General features: G+C 38.7%; 2 protein-coding genes and 1 pseudogene across 3 annotated transcripts; all 3 read left to right on the forward strand.

Annotated features, from left to right (window-relative positions):
- Window positions 1-1,866: 1,866 nt before the first annotated feature.
- Window positions 1,867-5,127, forward strand: LOC145239620 (solute carrier family 35 member G1-like). The gene is made up of 2 exons (XM_080102982.1): window positions 1,867-2,534; window positions 3,279-5,127. The coding sequence occupies exons 1-2, from the start codon at window positions 2,150-2,152 to the stop codon at window positions 3,848-3,850; spliced, it is 957 nt and encodes a 318-aa protein (XP_079959108.1). The 5' UTR covers window positions 1,867-2,149; the 3' UTR covers window positions 3,851-5,127.
- Window positions 5,128-6,989: 1,862 nt separating this feature from the next.
- On the forward strand, window positions 6,990-8,867 carry LOC145239497 (solute carrier family 35 member G1-like). The gene is made up of 2 exons (XM_080102826.1): window positions 6,990-7,454; window positions 8,051-8,867. Exons 1-2 carry the CDS (start codon window positions 7,070-7,072, stop codon window positions 8,635-8,637), a joined length of 972 nt encoding a protein of 323 aa, XP_079958952.1. The 5' UTR covers window positions 6,990-7,069; the 3' UTR covers window positions 8,638-8,867.
- A 662-nt stretch (window positions 8,868-9,529) lies between these two features.
- Window positions 9,530-12,137, forward strand: LOC145239498 (b(0,+)-type amino acid transporter 1-like; annotated as a pseudogene). Its single transcript, XR_013862322.1, has 5 exons — window positions 9,530-10,361; window positions 10,435-10,825; window positions 10,894-11,081; window positions 11,150-11,345; window positions 11,409-12,137. The product of XR_013862322.1 is annotated as a b(0,+)-type amino acid transporter 1-like (transcript).
- The last annotated feature ends 7,611 nt before the right edge of the window (window positions 12,138-19,748 follow it).

Genomic DNA, 19,748 nt, shown 5'->3' on the forward strand with positions numbered 1-19,748 from the left:
GACCAACGAAATTCGTAATATAGAAAAAAAAACGATAATGTAAATATTTGCATTCGTTTCGAATAAACCACCAATTTGGTTTGTATAAATATAAGAAGGTTCGTTTAGAGTTAGACTTTAGAGATACTACATTTTTTTAAAAAGATTTTATATGTGGTCAACAGTTTGGCTTTATGTCTTGTTTAAAGTAAATTGCAATGACTTCCAACAAAAAGACTCATAGCGAAAGAAACACATTTAACAAAGGCGTGTTACTCTTGCGAGCCCTGTCGGCTGCATTTGGTAACGCAGTTTCTGAGCAGTGTTCAAATACGCAAAAGGCAGAGAAACCGACGAAATTATGTTTACCAGAACGCCTCTGCAATATTACAGTAAAACCAAATGAACGATAAAACCCTTGGTAAAACGGAATCAGTCGGTTGAAATAAAGGAATATACATTTCGCCTATGTCGTATCATCAGTTCCTGGAAATCGAAATACAAATCGACACAAAAATGAGTGCTAAAACAAACACGCTAAAATTAAAATAAAAGCAGTAAAACAGTATAACTATAAAACAGTATAACTATAAAAAAGGGATTGCTGTTGCTAACTGCCACAGCTACTTGAACTAACTTCAAAACCCAAACAAAACAAGCGCAACTCTGGGCACCGATTTGAGGGAGAAAAAAATAAACATAAGACGTAAAAAGTAGGACAGGCACGCGCACGCAGGGACATACCAACATCGGTGTGATGGAGTTTTTAACATACTAGAGTCAGAACCACTTCTTGTATATTTATTTTAGCGTCCAATATTCTTTGCCATTCGGCCTCGCACATGTCTTTGTATTTTTTTAGGGCGGTCAACAAAGGTAATACAGAAACATTTGCCGATGTCAGGTGTCCTTTTCAAAATATTAATGTGGTTGCTGGCGTAATGTCACAAATTTAGCAACATACCGTAGTCGCGGCAACTAAGGGTTTATTTGAGACGCGTTTCACCAGCGGGTGTGTTGATTGTGGTGGTATAGGGCACCATTGATTTGTAGTTGCTGTAGCGCCCACAAAGGCCGCAATGTTGGCATGGATGGGACCTTCTTGTTGTAGCTGCTTGAGTTTCGCTCGTCAAATGCAATGCGCCTGTAGTTGGTTAATAATCCTCCCAGTGTAGCTGGCCGTTTATAAACCACGCAAGCTTTGGGTTGCAGGTTTCATCCCTGATACCTTTAGCGAGGAAAAACGGTAGGCCAGACAAGTCTTATGCTGTTGTTCTTTTTTGACTTCGTTGCAGTAGTGCTGTCCCAGGTCCAGGTTTTGACAACTTTGAGGTTGGTCGTTACTAGATGTTTTAGTCTTTTCATCATTTTCGTTAAGTCTGCGCAATCGCCTTGCATCCCCAACAACCATGGAATTAAATATGCTGAGTGAGGTGATGTTTCGTAAAAAAGGCGAGTGATTGCAGTTGGCTTAACAAAATCAGTCAAAATGAGACCGAAAGGGTATTGGGAAAAACATATATGCAGCACGTCCAGGAATTCTACCTGCTCATCTTTCTTTGCAGTGCAGAGGCTGTGATAAGCATGAGCAGGGTTTTTGCTGTCAAAGTATTTCGCGCGAGCACCTGAAACTTTGGTAGTTAAACCCAATAACCTGTTGGAATATATAGCGGTTACTTATTTAAAAAAATACCGGAAAACAAACATATTTTTGCTTTTTCGTGACTTTGCCGCTGTGATGGCAAATTGGACAAAATTTTCCGCAATCGTATTCATTCCAGGGGGAGATACAATGTCTGTCATGATAAGCACCTACGTGGGTTTAATTCGTTCTAGTATTTCCTATGTCAGACTGTCTCGCTTACGTTACGTCTTTCAAAAACAATTAAACCAGCGTGGATAAAAAAACTAGGCTAATATTTGTTTTACGGGCAGGATACGCATCACCAGATACGCAGCTGCTTATATGTAACACGTTGTAACGAACGTAAAGTGAATTTGGATATCTGATGGAGTGTTGTCCTGGCAGCTAGTTTTGTCAAGCAAGAATTCAGTTTTAAAGTGAATTGCAAAATCGGTGTTATTTGGTTACAAGTCAAGACTTCAGTGCAGTTTGATAAAATGTCTGTAAAAAAAGTTACGTTGTCCACAGGTATGATCTTTTTTAAATATGAGCTCTCCAAGCAAGGAAAAGGATGGCGCTGGAAAATGCAGTAGAATCGTGGGATTTATGTTTGCATTGCTAGCGGCAATTGGTTGGGCGCTTGGTGGATTGTTATTTAAGTATGTGAAAGATGCTGGCGCTGACGATCTTCAATTTGCGAGATCACTTCTGCAATTTATTGTCACTTTGCCAATACTTACCTACAGAAAGGAAAAACTTTTTCAGGATGATTTAAAAACCAACCTTCTTCTCATTTTGCGTGGTTTGACTGGGGTTGGAGGAAACTGGTTTTACTTCTCAAGTATAAAGTTTATTCCACTCAGTGATGCGATATCTGTAATGAGCTCTTACATTACTCTGGTTTGTTTGTTTGCCTGCATCTGTCTTAAAGGTAGGTAAAATAGCCGATCAAGGTCTTTAATCTGCAATCACATTGCGGCAAACATTTTTTCAACAGTTTTCTGTGCTGTACGTTTATATAGAGCAGGGGTGGGCAACATACGGCCCGCAGACAGTTTCTGGTCTTGCATGATAATGTGGCCCGCAGCCACATTCCGCCGCAATCCCCTACTACTTGCTTACTCCGTCAAATTATAGTTGTAACGGACAGTAACGCTCCCCACTAGCAAAAAACTTTCCCGCCGTTGTAACCATCGCACCATACATCTATTGTTACGACATAACTGCCAACCTTGTGGGTGGCCTGATTTCTCGGTTTTCTTTCTTTCCACACGTGTAGCCTAGTTAGTGTTTCAGCAGTATCTAAGTCTGTGGTGTATGCATTAAATTTGCTGTGGTGAATAATTTTATGTTATAGTTAGATTGTTTGGACTGTATTGTAATTGCGACGTTCTTGATTGTATTTAGTTTAGGTGGTCAAAAATCCGTTTTAAATCACTGGATAAATACGCGATTAATATATCGATTCAGGAATCCGGCCCGCCAAGTACTTCATTTTCCCATATCAGGCCCGCCGACTGGAGAAGTTGCCCGCCCCTGATATAGAGTCTGTTAGTGGAAAGAGTCTAATGTCACACAATCGAGCTATTGCGCCTAATTAATTTTGCTCATGTTTCCGTTTTTCAAACGAACCAACTAACTAACACTTTATTGATAAGCTGTTTTTACTGTGCAGAGCGTTGCACCGTGATCGAAGCTCTACTTTCAATCGTCACTTTTGTGGGTTTGATACTTGTCGCTCGTCCATCTTTCTTATTCGGAAATCTGGCGTCAGAATCAGCAGGTGATCTGATGATCGGAATTCTGTTGGCATTTGCCTCAGCTATTTGTACCACGGCATCATTTGTTATTGTTCGCTACTTGGGTTCAGAAATCCATTACAGCATCACAATGTTGCATTACTCATGGGTTGGGGTCATTTACAGCCTTGCCTCTGCAGCAAGTAAAGGGAGTTTGCGCATCCCGTGTATGGAAGACCTGCTGCTAGTTTCTCTAGCTGCAGTCATCGGTATTTTAGGACATATGTTTGGGACAGTTGCACTGCAGAAGGAAAAAGCTGGCCCAGTTGCGGTAGTTCAATCGACGCAAATTATTTTTGCACTCATTCTGCAATTAATGTTTTTAGGGTACTCACCAACACTTACTAGTTTATTTGGTTCTCTGGTTATATTTGTGTCATCTGTTGTTTTGACGTTGATAAGAATTCGGGATAGTGGAAGGCAGGAACAAAACGTAGACACAAAATAAATATAAATCACAAACCGCATGCGGCCCGTTTGCCTTTTTAATGTGGTCCCGTCACAATTTTGTTAAAGAACAGTATACAACATAGCATAAAAAACAACAACAATGAAATGCTTATGTACAAATATTTCGTTGAAATGACGACATTATTGGTAATCTCCCCATTCCACATTATGACGCCTAACTTATTAAAATTGCCACGCTTTCAACCGCTTGCTATATTTGTGACGTAACAGTCACTCGATTGCCTCTCCTTGCAGTGACGAATCATTTGCCATGTGGTGTTAGTTTTAAATTGATGTTAGAGCTATTAGCGTGGATCCTTATATTGTTGTTTAAAATATATACTAGGAAAAAAGACAGATCGTTATATTGGTGCTGGAGTGTTCAAGAAAGAATGAACAAACACTTATTTTTTAGTCAAAATAGGTGATAAACCTGCATACCTTGTTTCTACATGTAGCAGCAAAAGAAGATATCAAATCTGTATGGATGAAATTTAAAACCACTCGTGTGATTTGGGCATTTTACACGGATTTTGAAAATAAAAAAATTATTTGGCCCGCCCGAAAATGTTGTGCAATTCATGCGGCCCGCGGCTCTAAGTATAGGTTCCCCACCCCTGGTTTACATTATAGGACGGCTTTCCGTAGATATGTTTTAACACAGATTGCGCGATTGAACAAATATGTAACCGCAGTTGCAGGTTGTGTAGCTAATTTTACTATGACCTCGCTTAACGTTGTATTCGTATCACAAGGTAAACATACGCCGATGTGACACTGTCGTTTGTGAGCTGTCTAAACAAGCGACCTGCAAAGACTGCCATTTCCACTAACAGTTTTGTCCGAGTAACCGATGTTATAAAAACAAACTAAAGCCAATACTGGTATCAACATTTTAAAGCTATATGTTGGCCCGACCACGATGTTTAGACGTGCCTAATACAATTCTTACCTGAAGAAGAAGTTAGCAATTGTGCCTGTGTGCTAACATTACTGTCTTCGCTATACACCTGACGTAAAGTTGAGCTTGTTGTGTTGTATGTGCAGGTTTTTTGAGACAAGAAACTCGTTCTTGAGCTTTTAATCCTTTTTTTCAACAGTTTTCTGTGCTGTACGTTTATATAGAGCAGGGGTGGGCAACATACGGCCCGCGACGGGATTTTGAGCGGCCCGCAGACAGTTTCTGGTCTTGCATGATAATGTGGCCCGCAGCCACATTCCGCCGCAATCCCCTACTACTTGCTTACTCCGTCAAATTATAGTTGTAACGGACAGTAACGCTTGTTGTGTTGTATGTGCAGGTTTTTTGAGACAAGAAACTCGTTCTTGAGCTTTTAATCCATTTTTTCAACTGCTTTCAAAGCAAAGTTCTGCTTTCAAACTTATTGACAAACGTAATTGCCTTTTGTGCCTTTTACTGGATTGCAAAATAGTGCACATAATATTTGATACAACAGGCTTCACGTGACAAAACAGAGTTGTTAGTCGGCCTGGGATTTTCGGGTTCGGGTTTGGGCCGGGTTCGGCCTTTTGAAAAAGAAGAACGAACAAAACCAATAAGAAATGGTATTAAACAGGGTAGGCCTACCCCGTAATTCATATGGCGTTAAACCGAACAAAACCAGAACTTTGCAACTATTTGCTCTTGGTCACTAGATACGCATCGTCAAACGCGCGTTAAGTGGTTTGAATTAGGCAATTCCAGTAATAATAGAATATATTTGTTTCAAATAAAACATAATTTTGTAAAGACTAAAGCAGCTGGTAAAACCAGCGGATAATGCTTAGTTCAGTTTTACTTGATTAAAACAAGCAATGTGCAAAATGCACTTGGTGGATTGTTCAAATATGCGAGCCTTCGTTTACGAACGTGTAAAAGATACTAAGACAACGGCTACTGTTCACCCTTTAAGCGTTGACTAATCTGAAATTGTCCTTTTGCACTCTAACATGCCACATCGGGCACTGGTTTGTATTAATGTAGATTGTCAGCTAACATTTTTTGTTAAATTTTGCCGCGTAGCAACGTTTCCGAAATTGTCAAGGTCAATATGGTTTAAATAAACCCGCAATACTTTAAATAAAAATACTCCTATTGACAAATCGTTCACGCTTATATGGTTGTGTCGGGGTAAACAACATGAATAAATATGACCCGCTCCGTCCAAAAAAGCTGCAGTCTAGTACAGTCATCCAACAGCTTTTAATGTCGCCTGTCGAGCACAGATCCAATTGCATTGGTAACGAATAATTCCACATCATAACAAGCAGCAAATGTGGAAATTATAATTCACCAGACTTAGCGACTCAGTCAACAAAGAGTAAAGTCAACAAGGCAGTACAATTACTGTGCAGTTGTTGCAAACTTACAGATGCTATTGTGAAGTGATTCTGATGTGCGAAGTATTCGTTAACTCTTGTACTATGCTTGCATCAGCATTTCTTCATTATTTTTGGATTTTTTAACCAATAAGTTTAAAGCTCTAATTTAGTACACACTCGGAAAGTTGTGCACAAATTAAGCAGTTAAACTGGATCAAAATTAGACTTGGCCAATGTTTGATGTTCACTGCAGGTTCTATGCCTCGCCACAAACAAAAGTAAAACAAACATCTAAGTTTGTTATTGCCAAAAGGCAACAAGTTTATACCGCAATCTGATCGAGTGCTGTCTTAGTAGTATTTAGTTGTAAGGTACGTTTTTTAACTATTAATGCAATTCTGCAGTTCAAACTTTAGAACAAAACGATTGACCATTAAGTTACTTACACAATAAAGCAGGTATGTGTAAAAATGCCGTCTCACCTTAAGTATACCTTGTAATTCTCTTTTTTGCTTTCATACATCTGGGTAACTAAAGATACTCGTTTTGCTGGTTATATTTCACTGCCGATAACAATTAATTTCGTAGAAACGTCAGTTCAAAATAATCATCATCGCTCTGCCAACTGATGTTTGGAGGATGGGCTTGATACAGTATAACGTCTTTAATAGGGCTATGGTGTACTATAATTTATCTGCAAATGTTCTGCGATCGCTAATGTGGTCTACATGAACGCTTATAGGTTAGCCCCAGTAATACACGTATAGTCATCTTAAATGTGCAATACAATGTACGTTTACGCTACTTTAATTTTGTTTTTAGCAAAACTTGGCTTCGAAACTGTGCACCTAGGAAATTTGTACTCCACAGATTTTTTACATATTGTTCCTAAAATATGAACTACCCAAACAGAAAAGAAAAATGTTCTGAAAAATGCAGCAAGGTCGTTGGATTTACATTTGCATTACTGGCAGCATTTAGCTGGGCGCTTTGTGGATTGTTATTCAAATATGTGAAAGATGCTGGAGCCGATGAACTTCTACTTGCAAGATCACTTCTGCAGTTTATTGTCACTTTACCACTGCTTACCTACAGAAAGGAAAATCTCTTTCAGGATGACCTAAAAACGAACCTTTTGATAATGATTCGTGGTGCCAGTAGCGTCTTAGGAAATTGGTTTTTCTACTCAAGTATCAAGTTTGCCCCACTTGGTGATGCGGTGTCTGTTACCAACTCCTACGTAACTTTGGTCGGATTGATTGCCTGCATCTGCCTTAAAGGTTTGTAAAAACCTTGTGTTTAAATTATAACAGTAAACCAAGCACATCAACATACAAATAAGCACATTTGGTAGTAGATGAGACTTGTATTATTGACAACATATTGCTGTTGTCATTGTGGTGTTTGACAACATATTATTTTACTTCGTAGAGCTCATTTGGCAATAGTACTTCCATACTGATGTTTCCGATACAGGTCGCCTTCTTGGGTAAAAAACTGAATGCGCGTTGTACAGTACCTCATAAACAAAGGAAAAACAAATTAAACGCAAGCTCGCCACAACGCAACGAAAGCGCTGTGCAATAACGACTGATTGGATCCTAATGTTAGAGCACGTGTCTGTAGTACACTGAAAGCATCACGTCTGTTTTGATGTTCGTGTTGCCCTGTTGGTAAATATTCCATGACCCGAGAAATAATCTTTTCCTATGGTCAGGCTCCCGAGCCAGATCTAACGCCGCATTGAACTCGATACGGTGGCCTTATGATTTTTTGGGAATGGCGTCGCTGTAAAAAATACACATGCCAGAGGTGCTCTATAAAATTGATATTATGCCTGGCAGCAACAGCTTATATATTATTTTACTGTGTACAGAAAGTTGCTCGGTGATCGAAGCTTTGCTTTCAATCCTCACATTTGTCGGCTTGGTGCTTGTCGCTAGTCCATCTTTCCTATTTGGAAATATGGAATCGGAATCAGCAGACAACATGATGGCTGGAATTCTACTTGCATTTGCTTCAGCACTTTGTAGCACGGCATCCATCATTGTCCTTCGCTATCTGGGGTCAGGAATCCATTTCAGCATCACAATGTTACATTTCTCATGGGTTGGAGTAGTCTACAGCCTTGCTTTATTCGCAAGCAAAGGAACTCTGCAAATTCCATGTATGGACGACCTGCTGCTGATATTGCTGATTGCCGTTGTAGGTTTATTGGCACAAATATTTATGATCATTTCTCTGCAAAAAGAGAAAGCCGGACAGGTCGTAGTCGTACAATCGACGCAAATTATTTTTGCTCTCATTCTGCAATTAGTGTTTTTAGGTTACTCCCCAACCCTTACAAGTTTAATCGGTTCGCTGATCATATTTTTTTCGTCCGTCGTTTTGACATTAAAGAAGATTCGGGGAAGTAGGCCTAATACGCAGAAGGAAAAAGCTGACAGAGATTCAAACAACTGATCAAACGAAAACACCTTTTAATACCTCACATTCCCACTCAATTTTTGCATGTCATAACCCAAATTGACCACTTTTTGCAGTGTTGTACGATGTTTGTGTTTTGAACAACTTATATGATTAGCAGTCGCTTCCAGCTTGATTTGGTGCTTGTAACGCTTCCATTATGCCTTTAACTCTGAAGAAACTGTCTAATCTACAAACCGATGTAACAATATAAAGGAACAATCTTACCTTTATGAAGTTTAATTTGTTTAACTTACGCTAATCATGACTGAGTTCTCTTAAACGTTTCTAGATCGTCTTGTAGAAATTTAGCTTCAAAGAAAAGCTAAACCAGGAAATTGCTATCAACAAAATTTCAGCTCTTCCGGCAGTTTTTTTATTTCTAATATGCCAACGTTTCGATGTCCCATACGAAACACCTTCATCAGGGTAAAATTGCTACTAGCTGTGTGTAAACTCGACCAATTTGGTTGTTTAAATAGGTAGTAAAGCTGAACGAGTTTATTGGAAACCCAGACAACGTTTTGTTAGGCAACAGAACCTGTAGGCAAACATTGATTTAATACTGTCGTAAATCAGATTGTAGTTCGTTTGCACTTAAACAAGTATCTGCAAAGACTTTCGTCGCGTTTAGCCCAAGCTTGCTCGAATTTTGTGAAGTTAGTTTAAAGATTTGTATTACATTGTTTTGCAAACGCATATACTTTACAAATGCACACTGTGTAAGTGACACCACTTCGGCTGACAACGACATTTCCGTTTATTAGCATTGTCTCGTCTACAGAAAACACGCTTTATGGCCGTCATTCTAGCCTTGTGTATTAAGCAGGGCATGTTTCTAAACAAAGTAGATAGGCTACTCTAAATATGACTAGCAATGCACTAATGGCCAGGCTTAATGAAAATGCCATCTATATTAATGATTTATTGTAGAATATGCAATCTACTCAAAATACGCGACTTTACCAACTAATTAAAAAAAATAACTAACTAACCTAACTACTTGGAATGTTTCCTTTTTTTTGCTGCTTATATATAACTTAGGAGTGGTGAGATTTAATTTTTTTGTCAGCCGGTTCTGTCGCAAAAGTCATGTTTTCCAGTCGGTTCTGTTACAAAAAGTACATTGACAGCAACCAGTAATGCTAACCGGATCGCTGATCACATAATATACGACTCTATAGAACCGGTGCGAACCGGCCGGATCCCACCACTGATAATATTTTGCAAAATTTTTCATCTAAGACACACCGCAGCTTTTCAGGATGCAAGCAATTAAGACAAATCGCAGCCAAGTCGGAGAAAATGCTCGAACCGAGAACAAAGAATTTCGACTGCGCCGAGAGATTGGACTTGCCGGAAGCGTAGCAGTCATTGCAGGAATTATGGTTGGCTCTGGAATATTCGTTTCCCCGACCGGGGTTTTAGCTGGATCCAACAACAGTGTAGGTCTGAGCCTTGTTGTGTGGGCCGGCTGTGGTGTCATAGCTCTAGTGGGCGCCCTTTGTTATTGTGAGCTTGGGTCTTGCTTTAGCATTTCTGGTGGGACCTACACTTATATACATGCAGGGCATGGACCCTGGGTTGGTTTCTCTTATGTGTGGTGCACTTGCCTAATTTCCAGTGGAACTGCTATAGCTGCGTTGGCGTTAACTTTTGGAGATTACGTTGTTGAATCATACTATCCCAGAAATTGTAAACCATCGAGATATTTTTCCAAGGTATTATTAAGATGTTTTTATTAGTTACAATAGGTTGGTACAAATAAGACAAACGACACTTGTCTTTTTTCAGGTTATTGCGGCTAGTCTGCATTTACTTCTTACTATCGTCAATTGCGTAGGCCTAAAATTTGCATCAAAACTGCAAGAAATTCTAACGTGGGCAAAGTTTGTGGGAATGGCTGTAATAACAGTTGGAGGAATCGTCCGTTTATGCCAGGATGACCAAGTAGGAACAAATAACTTAAGCAACGCCTTTCGTAAAGAAGACTTGGTCGGTATAGGCTTTTCCGAAGTTGGCCTAGCATTTTATCAAGGCCTGTGGGCTTATGATGGATGGAACGGGTTAAACACTCTTGCTGAAGAAGTAAAAGATTCGCATCAAACTATATCCAGAGCCATTTTAATCGCAGTGCCTTTAGTGACAATGTTTTATTTATTGGTAAACATCTCTTATTTTGCCGGTAAGTTTTAAACGTTCGGTCGATTGCAAGGTTTCATTTGCCTCGTTAAACCTATTAACACTTTTCAGTTCTTACCCCTGAGGAGATTTTACAAAGCAAAGCAGTCGCAGTAACGTGGGCATCACGTGTGCTTGGTCCTGTTGCTTGGATCATACCTGTGTCGGTGTGCTTGTCGATTGCTGGTGCCCTGAATGGAACGGTCATTGCAGCAGGTCGAATCCCCTTGGCAGCGGCCAGGCGTGGTCAGCTTCCCAAGGTTGAGCTCAATATCATGTTGTGCAGAAAAGGTTGATCTAAGCAAGTTACTTCTCATATTTTTCACAGATATTTGAAATGGCTGACATTCATTACCACATGCCAACTCCGGCGCTGATTTTTGTGACATTGATGGGGCTAATTTATCTGCTTCCAAACGACTTTAATTCACTGATCAATGCTTTCAGCTTTAGTCAGTGGATTCTCCATAGCTAGCATTTTGGTTATGAGAATCACTCGCCCTATGATGAAACGACCATTTAAGGTTCGATACGAGATCGTGTAGGCTTAAAATAAATGTTAAAAAACTAGCTACTTTATTTTATAGGTTCCGATTCCTGTTTCAGTTTTAGCCGTCGTCATTTGCTGCTACCTCCTTGTTGCACCTCTTGTTTACAAACCAGATGTTCTAATTTTGTATTCTCTCGCGTTTTTGCTTTCCTCGCCCATTGTGTATTACTTTTTTGTACACAAGTGGCGCGAGTGCAATGGACTTGACAAGATAACTCTGGTGCTTCAAAAAATCCTTCAAGTTGCTCCAACGACTTGGGAAGATTGTATTTAAAAAATTTATTCGCGTATGGCAGGGGTGTCCAAAGTGCGGCCCCCGGCGGCTTTTTGTGTGGCCCGCGGCGTTTTTTCAAAATGTGTTGCGTATGGCCTCCATAGTTTAAGCTAAGTTTTTGGGTTTTGGCGACTTGCGACTTCACGCAAACTTTCCAAGGGTCTTTATTTACCGGTGAAAGGTAATGTACATGGTGCTGACGCAACAAAATCGCACAATTTCTTGAATCCCGTATATTGGGGTTCTAATTAAAAAAAACGTTGGACCGCGGGCGTCTTTACCTGGTAAAAATTGCCGCCCATCAAAAAAAGTTTGGACACCCCTGGCGTATGGTGTTGATTAAAAAAAAAATTTTTTAACAATTACTTCGCATACTCAAGATTATATTTAGTACAAACCTGTTCAAAGCGTATAGTAAACACTGGGTAAAGACCAATGGTTGCTTTATGCATGTCTTTCTGTTTTGTCTTGTTTTTTTGGTCACCCTGCGTCCTACACAACCTTATGTATAATAGCTTTGCTACAAAATTGTCTCCTTTTAAATTTAATTTGCCTCCTGTGCACAATTCCAACAAGTGCAGCATTTTGTAACTCGACCAGCAGCTGAATGTAGAAACATGTGGTCAGCATGACATGCGGTCTATGTCAACAAAGAGTAAAGTCAACAAGGCAACATATCCATCTTTATGATGCAGACCAGCTGTTGGTATGTTGAAATGGTTCTGACTAATAAGGTATTATGAAAAGGTTAAACTGCGTTAGGGCAGAACTAATTTTCCTTTGTAACTTTTGGCCTTTAAACGTTGAAGTATCGAACTGGACTGTGATTTGCGAGGTCTGTGCGATTTTTTGTCATAAATAATATCCGTTGCGGGCTATATGCATCGACAGATTTACAAGTTGCCAAAATCCGGGTTCGCCGCAAAACCAGCCGGAGGTTTATTTAGATTTCAGAGCGAGTGTTAATTGTTCTAATAGATTTAAAGTGTCATAAAGTTATAGTGTGTTCTTTACATCTAATGTTGTCTTTTACGCTAAAAGAAAATACATGCCAACTAGATCAGAAACGTTGATGTAAAATCAGTTTTAACCGACAAGAACACTCTTGTACACAGCTTTTCTTTTTAATTATGGACTATTCAGATCGAAAAGAAAAATGTTCTGAAAAATGCAGCAAGGTCATTGGATTTACTTTCTCTCTGTTCAGAAAAAAATCCATTACAACATCACATTGTTGCATTACTCATGGAAATACTACTAAAACGAATTAAACCCACGTAGTTTCTCATCATAACAGACATCGCATAACTAATGGAGTAAATAACATTGAGTAAATTTTGCCATCACCTCATAAAGTTTGAAAACAACTTAACCACGAACTGCATTTAAAGATCTTTAGTTACATGTTGACCTAATGTAGGACCAATTACAAATTTGTAGCTATCTCTTTCCTACAAATTTATACAAACTGTTACTTTTAACTTTGCATGTATTTTCTTCTTAACCTGCATGCTGTAAGTTTTTTTTATTATTATTATAATAGAACTTCCCAATATCAGTAAACAGCCGATGAAACTAGTTAAAGTTGGAAAATATCCTAAAAATATGAACTGCAGCAGCAAAGCAAATACGATCTCTGATGACAGAACCACCGCGACCTGCCCAGCTTTCTTCTTCTGCATTGCGAATATCGAGAATAACTGTCCAAATAAACCAATAACTGCAGCCAGAGATACCAGTAGCAGATCGTCCATGCAAGGAATTTGCAAATTTTCTTTGCTTGTGGCTGAGGTAAGACTGTACACTGCTCCCAGCCATGAGTAGTGCAGCATGGCAATGCTGTAATGAATTCCTGATCCTAGGTAACGAATAGTAATAATTGCCACTGTGAAGCAAAGTGCCGCAGCAAATGCAAGCAGAATTCCAGTTACCAGGTCACACGTTAATTCAAATTTTGGACTTCCCATCAAAAACGAAGGACGAGCAACAAGCACCAAGCCGACAAAAGTTAGTCGTGAAAGAAGAGCTTCGATAACGGAACACCGTTCTGCACAAAAAAATAAGCACTTTCATATTATTAAGATGATTTTTTGATTTCAACCTTGCAGTGCAGTGTAATCAGATCTAATTTACCAAAGTATTTAAGTACCACGGATGCTGCGTTCACACATTCTAAATCAAACACAAACTACTTTACCCACCTTTGAGGCAGATGCAGGCAAATAAGACGACCAGAGTTATATACGAGCTCATTACAGACACCGCATCACCGAGTGGTATAAACTTTATAATTGAGTAGTTAAACCCGTCTCCTACTATACCAGCAGTAGATCGCACAAAGAGAAGCAGGTTTGTTTTAAGGTCTTCCTGAAGGAGCTTCTCCTTTCTGTAGGAAAGCAGTGGTAAAATGAGAAGAAATTGCAGAAGTGATCTTGCAAGTAAAAGTTCATCGGCATTAGCATCTTTCACATATTTGAATACCAATCCACCAAGTGCCCAAATGCTGCCAGCAGTGCAAATGTAAATCCTATGATTTTACCGCAATTTCCAGCAAAGGTTGGCGACCCGTGATATATGTGCTTATTGTTTCAAGGATAGTGAGAGTAGTAAGCTTAGCCTAATAAACTTAACTAAACAGAAGCCTACGCAGAAAGTTAATTAACAAGGATCAGAGTATCGTATCTCACGTGTACTGGCGGCCGTGACGTAACTAAAACTAGGGTTAGCCCGATACCAATATTTTGAACCGATACCGATACCCGATATTTTACCCCAAAAGTACTGCGATCCGATACCGATACCCGATACTTTGCAAACAAGCAAAAACATTTTCAAACTGATGTATTTGCAATGTGTTTTCCCATCACAGTTAATATAACAACACACTGAGTCTAACACATTAACTGCCTTTTTACCATCACAGTTAATTTAACAACACACTCAGTCTAATAAATCACTTAAGGCCGTAAAATGCCCAGGTCTGGTAAAGACTCTTTGGCAAATCAGCTGGCGAGCTAACGATGCCCTAACGACGGTGGTGCATTGGAGGCATAACTAACGATTGGTGCACTTGTTGTTACGCATCTGATCTTTGTTTGCAACGTCTTACCGGCGTTATTGTTTCCGACTTTGACAACAAAAAACATTTAACGATCATGGCTTTAGGCCAGTGGTTCCCAAACTTTTTCATATTTTTTTCAAAACGGTCCCTTTGCCATTATTTTGAGGGCTCGCGGTCCTTAAGCCTAAATGTGTATTTCATAAAAACGAAAGTTGATTGCAGGATTTTAGCTAGTTATGCAAAATTGCGCATATCAATCATCCAAAGACAGCATATGACATCACAAACAGGACAAAAACATTACGATTGTGCGCGAACAATTGCATTTTTGATAGTTGTTATTCAATAAAGGCCATTGTTTAGCAAATGAGACAGTCGATTCTCATTTCTACTTTGATTTAAACTTATTTAGTGGCACAAACTGACCCCAAATAAGATTATAGAATTACTTCAACCGCTTCGCGGTCCCCCCAAAATTGCCTCACGGACCCCTAAAGGACCGCGGACCCCAGTTTGGGAACCGCTGCTTTAGGCAGAGAATGGGATTGTCTGTTAATATGCCCAAAACAGTGAAGGAATCACAAAACATATGACGTTTGGGTCATTTCTTAACGCCAACTTTTGTATTGCAAAATCGCAGGTAGTTTAATTGGGATTTAAAAAGTAATCACCGATTGTCACAACTTTGTTTGCTAGGGTGCCTTTTTTGCAGTTGTGTTAAGTTAACAAACTTTATATATCTGTACACTAGGAAGTCTATGTCAGTGCTTTACAACCAGACAAATCCAATTACCTCAGCATGCTCACAACATGGTTACTACTACTGAAGGCAATAAAAACCACTAAATAAAATTATTATAATCAACGTGTTTTTGCTAATTCTCTGTCTTTTTGGATTTTTGGGTATTTAGTTTCAAAAAGTTTTTTCCCAGTAATTTTCTTTGTTTTGGTTAAGCTTTATAATGTGTGAAAATGGTCTACTTTCGTTATTGTCAAGATTAATGACTACACAGTTAAAAATAACATAAGAATTGGATTCGATATTCTAGATTCGAAACAATTATTCTAGAATACCCAGTTATTCTACTTTGAACATCCCTAACCATGACCTAGAACTATTACCACCAGGGGCAAGAATTGCACCACAATGATTGCATGTGCATTTATTTTAGACAAATCAGTTTCGCACTTCATAAAATGATCCCACACAGCACTTCGATTTTTACAAGCCATTTTTACAAGTTCACCTAACGGCATAGAAAATAATTTGTCACTGATAACACTAGGAATCTCTAAATACACTTGGCCATACAAATTAAACACCTGCCGTTTCCAAACTTATGCTTACAAACGTCTACAATGAACTTTGTGTGTTGTGACGCTCGCTCGCAATTAACGCGGGCCTAAAAAACGTGTTGCGGCATTAAGTCGCTGTAGCGATTTAGGTCATATAATTTCATTAAATCCAAAACGAACGCGTTTTTTAGTTGTAGTCCCATAAATATGTTATCACACCCGATTTTTTTGCCTCCTTTCATTTTCAATTTTACACATGATAAAGTCTCAAAAAAAGTATCGGAACTTGTACCGATACCGCTAAAGTATCGGACGAGTACCGATACTGCTCGAAGCATCGGGTATCGGCGCCGATACAGTACTATCGGGCCATCCCTAACTAAAACTACTTGGCGAAATATTTTGATTTTCCAACTGCTCTAAACAGATTTCGTGAGACTGGAAAAAAGATTACAAGTCGAGTATAACCATGTGCGCCAGGCATTTTATCCGCTTATTGTGTGCAAACAATGCGCAAAAACAGGCACCGCAATCGTCACTATACAGATTATGACGTCATAAGCAGTTAGCTCAGTTCAGCTTAACCTATGCACCAAGTTAGAAATTATTAATCTGAGCATTTTAGGGGGCTTTAAATGGTATGTATATATATGATATAAACCTAATTCTTTACACCAGGCTAATTTAAACAAAAACAAGCAAGTAATTGGCGGCCGTTGGTGAAATAAGGACCTGCGATGCGGCCGCCACAGAGAAAAGGTTGTGCACCCCTTGTTTAGAGAAAATGACGAAAACGTTTGAGAACCACTGGGTTAACACAACTGAGATAAATTTTGTCAGGGATTGTGTATCATAAATTATGGCAACCCTACTTTAGTGTAAACAAAATAGAAAATATAGAGACATTGCAGGAAAACAGAATGTTTTATTTCAACACAATGGCTTTATAACATTTAAGCTCATCATGTCTCATTGTTATTTCCGCTATTTGGTTACAGATATGTATAGACTATAGTCTCTCAAATCAAGTACATATTAACTAGGCTAGGGTTGCCATATGTCAGGATTTTCCCTGACATATCAGGGATATTTAGTGTTTAAATCTGCGTCCGGGAGAAATGCAAAAATGTACTTAAAAGTCAGGAATTTAAGAAAAAATATAGATATACTACGAAATTAATGTACCAACGGAGAAAATTTCTAATAGTTAGCTACAACCGCGTCTATACCATGAAACGTAAAGAGGTAAACTGGTGGCGCGCAGGTTAACGTACAAGGTTACTGTTTCGTTTTGTAGTGTGTGTGCGCGCGTAACAATGCCTGTTTGTTACTAGTTGTCTAACAATAAATGCGCAAATAAAATCCGCATTTTATAAAAACACAGCGTTCGATGCTACGTGGGGACATGAAAAATTTCATTTGCTTTAACTGTGTACCTAATGTGCAAGGAATTAACTAACAAAAAAAGTCGATGTCTTGAGATATAAAAACGTTTTTACAGTGGCATTTTATTTCAAATTTAAAAGGTTTTTGTGGCTCCCAGTGTTTTTTTTCTGTGAAAATTTGAAATTCGTCCCAATGGTTTTTAGAGTGGTAAAGGTTGGCGACCCCTGATATATATGCTTATTGTTTCAAGGATAGTGAGAGTAGTGAGCTTAGCCTAATAAACTTTACTAAACAGAAGCCTACGCAGAAAGTTAATTAACAAGGATAAGAGTATCGTATCTAACGTTTTCTCGTGTCGCTGTCCGTGTGACTTTCGAATATTCTAAATTTATTCCGCAATAGAAGTATTTTGAGCTCAAAAAAGGTTAACCCTGCGGTTCACAAACTGGGGTCCGCGGTCCTTTTAGGGCTCCGTGAGGCAATTTTGCGGGGACCGCGAAAAGGTTAAAGTAATTATATATTTATATTTCGCGTCAGTTTGTGCCACTGAATAAGTTTAAATCAAAGTGAAAGTGAGAATCGACCGTCTCCATTGCCAAACAATAGACTTTATTGTATGCCAACTAACAATTGTTCGCGCACAATTGTAATGTTTTTGTCTTGTCTGTAATGTCAGATTTGGATCATTGTTATGCAGAATTTTGCATAACAAGCTAAAATCCTGCAATCAACTTTCGTTTTTCTAAAATACACCGCAAACTCTCGAAATAATGGCAAAGAGATCGTTAAGAGAAAATAACGAAAAAGTTTGAGAACCACTGGGTTAACGCAACTGAGATAAATTTTGTCAGGGATTGTGTATCATAAAATATGGCAACCCTAAACTAGGCGTGTCCAAAATTTGTTCTGTACATAACCGCCTTTAGAAATTGAGTAAGCCCTTTCATGCATAAAATATATTACATTTTGGAGATACCAACTTTGTAGAGCTATTTGGGCAATTGACGTTTCGGGCGACCTGTTCAGGACGTCGAAACATCGGTCTAAAAATGCAATTGCCAGAATAGCTCTACAAGTTGATGGCTCCGAAAAGTAATACATTTAATATACGATAAAGGGCTTTAGTCCTTAAATAATCATTTCCAGAGTATTCTTTTACAAAAGCTAGCTTACAAAACGGCTGTGCTGAAGACCTTGTTCCACTGTGTAGAACCATAGATAACTTAATTCACTAGATGCGCAACTCGTCTGCCGGTTAAATATAAAAAAAATCTCTCGGGTGAATTACTACATAGAACAAGATGTAACTTTTAATGTGTAGTTATGTTTGGTTGATGTATTTTTTAAACATTTTTATTTTAACAAATCTAATTTAATTACCACGAACGCGAATATATTGGTTTTGCCTTCCTTCAGACGTTGCACGCTCGAATGAACAAGTACACATTTCGTGTGCATTGGTAAGAACATACACATATTTTGTCGTCTTGTCGAAAGTGTTTTGAGCTGCGACGTTTAATTTGATAAAAATGTTTTAGTTTTTGGAATTTTTCTTAATAATATCATAAAAAAATGGCTATTAACCTTATTTATGTAGCAAGTTTGGACTTTGAATTCGCTGAATTGGACAATTTGCAGTATGTGTACCACATTGCTACATACATGGGTTGTCATTATGGTGTCTGCATTTCTGGCCCCGTAGTCAATAAATCCAACTAAGTGGCCTTCCTAGAATACCAATTTTCTTGACTACATGAGAATAATAAATTAAAAAAACATGAAAAAGTGCATAAATTGCTGCTGTTAACTAACTTTGCATCCACAGAGCATTGACTGCCAATTGGTTGATACCACATGCACCAGAGCCAATATTTTTAACAATCTACCATACAGTGTTTTAAGGATTGTGTGATGATATGTCAGTTCAAAAAATTATGTGTAAAATTGCAACTTATACCTGTACTACTGTAAAGTACGTGATGATGGCAATATAGGAACACCACTGGTTCTGAGATGATTATATGCTGCTGAAGCTCTAGCAAAAAACTCAATTGCCCAATGAACCACATCAGGGTGGTACCGTCTCCGATTAATGGTCTTTGAAGCATTTTTACATTGCATTTTTAAAAAATGAGGCTTGCCACTCATTAGTGAGTGTTTTTGACTTTCAACCAAATCCTGCAGATGGGAAATGACACATTACTGTTCCAAAATTAAATGAGAAATATTTGAATCTGCATATCAAGATATCCTAATGAATTCGGTCATCCACTGTTACCAATTCTTCTTTACTAGTTGCACTGGATTTCATTTGCTGCACTCTGTTGCATTCCATTTTTTGCCATACTTTGCAAACATTT

Source organism: Phallusia mammillata, chromosome 7, assembly GCF_965637545.1.
Source record: "Phallusia mammillata chromosome 7, kaPhaMamm4.hap1.1, whole genome shotgun sequence".
In the NCBI taxonomy this organism is placed as follows: Eukaryota; Metazoa; Chordata; class Ascidiacea; order Phlebobranchia; family Ascidiidae; genus Phallusia; species Phallusia mammillata.

What these genes read in the sequence shown, in the direction of transcription:
- LOC145239620 (XM_080102982.1), top strand. Translation starts at nt 2,150, where the DNA reads ATGAGCTCTCCAAGCAAGGAAAAGGATGGCGCTGGAAAATGCAGTAGA. An exon ending in TGCCTGCATCTGTCTTAAAG is followed by an intron (nt 2,535 to 3,278) that starts GTAGGTAAAATA and finishes TTTACTGTGCAG; the next exon opens with AGCGTTGCACCGTGATCGAA.
- LOC145239497 (XM_080102826.1), top strand. Translation starts at nt 7,070, where the DNA reads ATGAACTACCCAAACAGAAAAGAAAAATGTTCTGAAAAATGCAGCAAG. An exon ending in TGCCTGCATCTGCCTTAAAG is followed by an intron (nt 7,455 to 8,050) that starts GTTTGTAAAAAC and finishes TACTGTGTACAG; the next exon opens with AAAGTTGCTCGGTGATCGAA.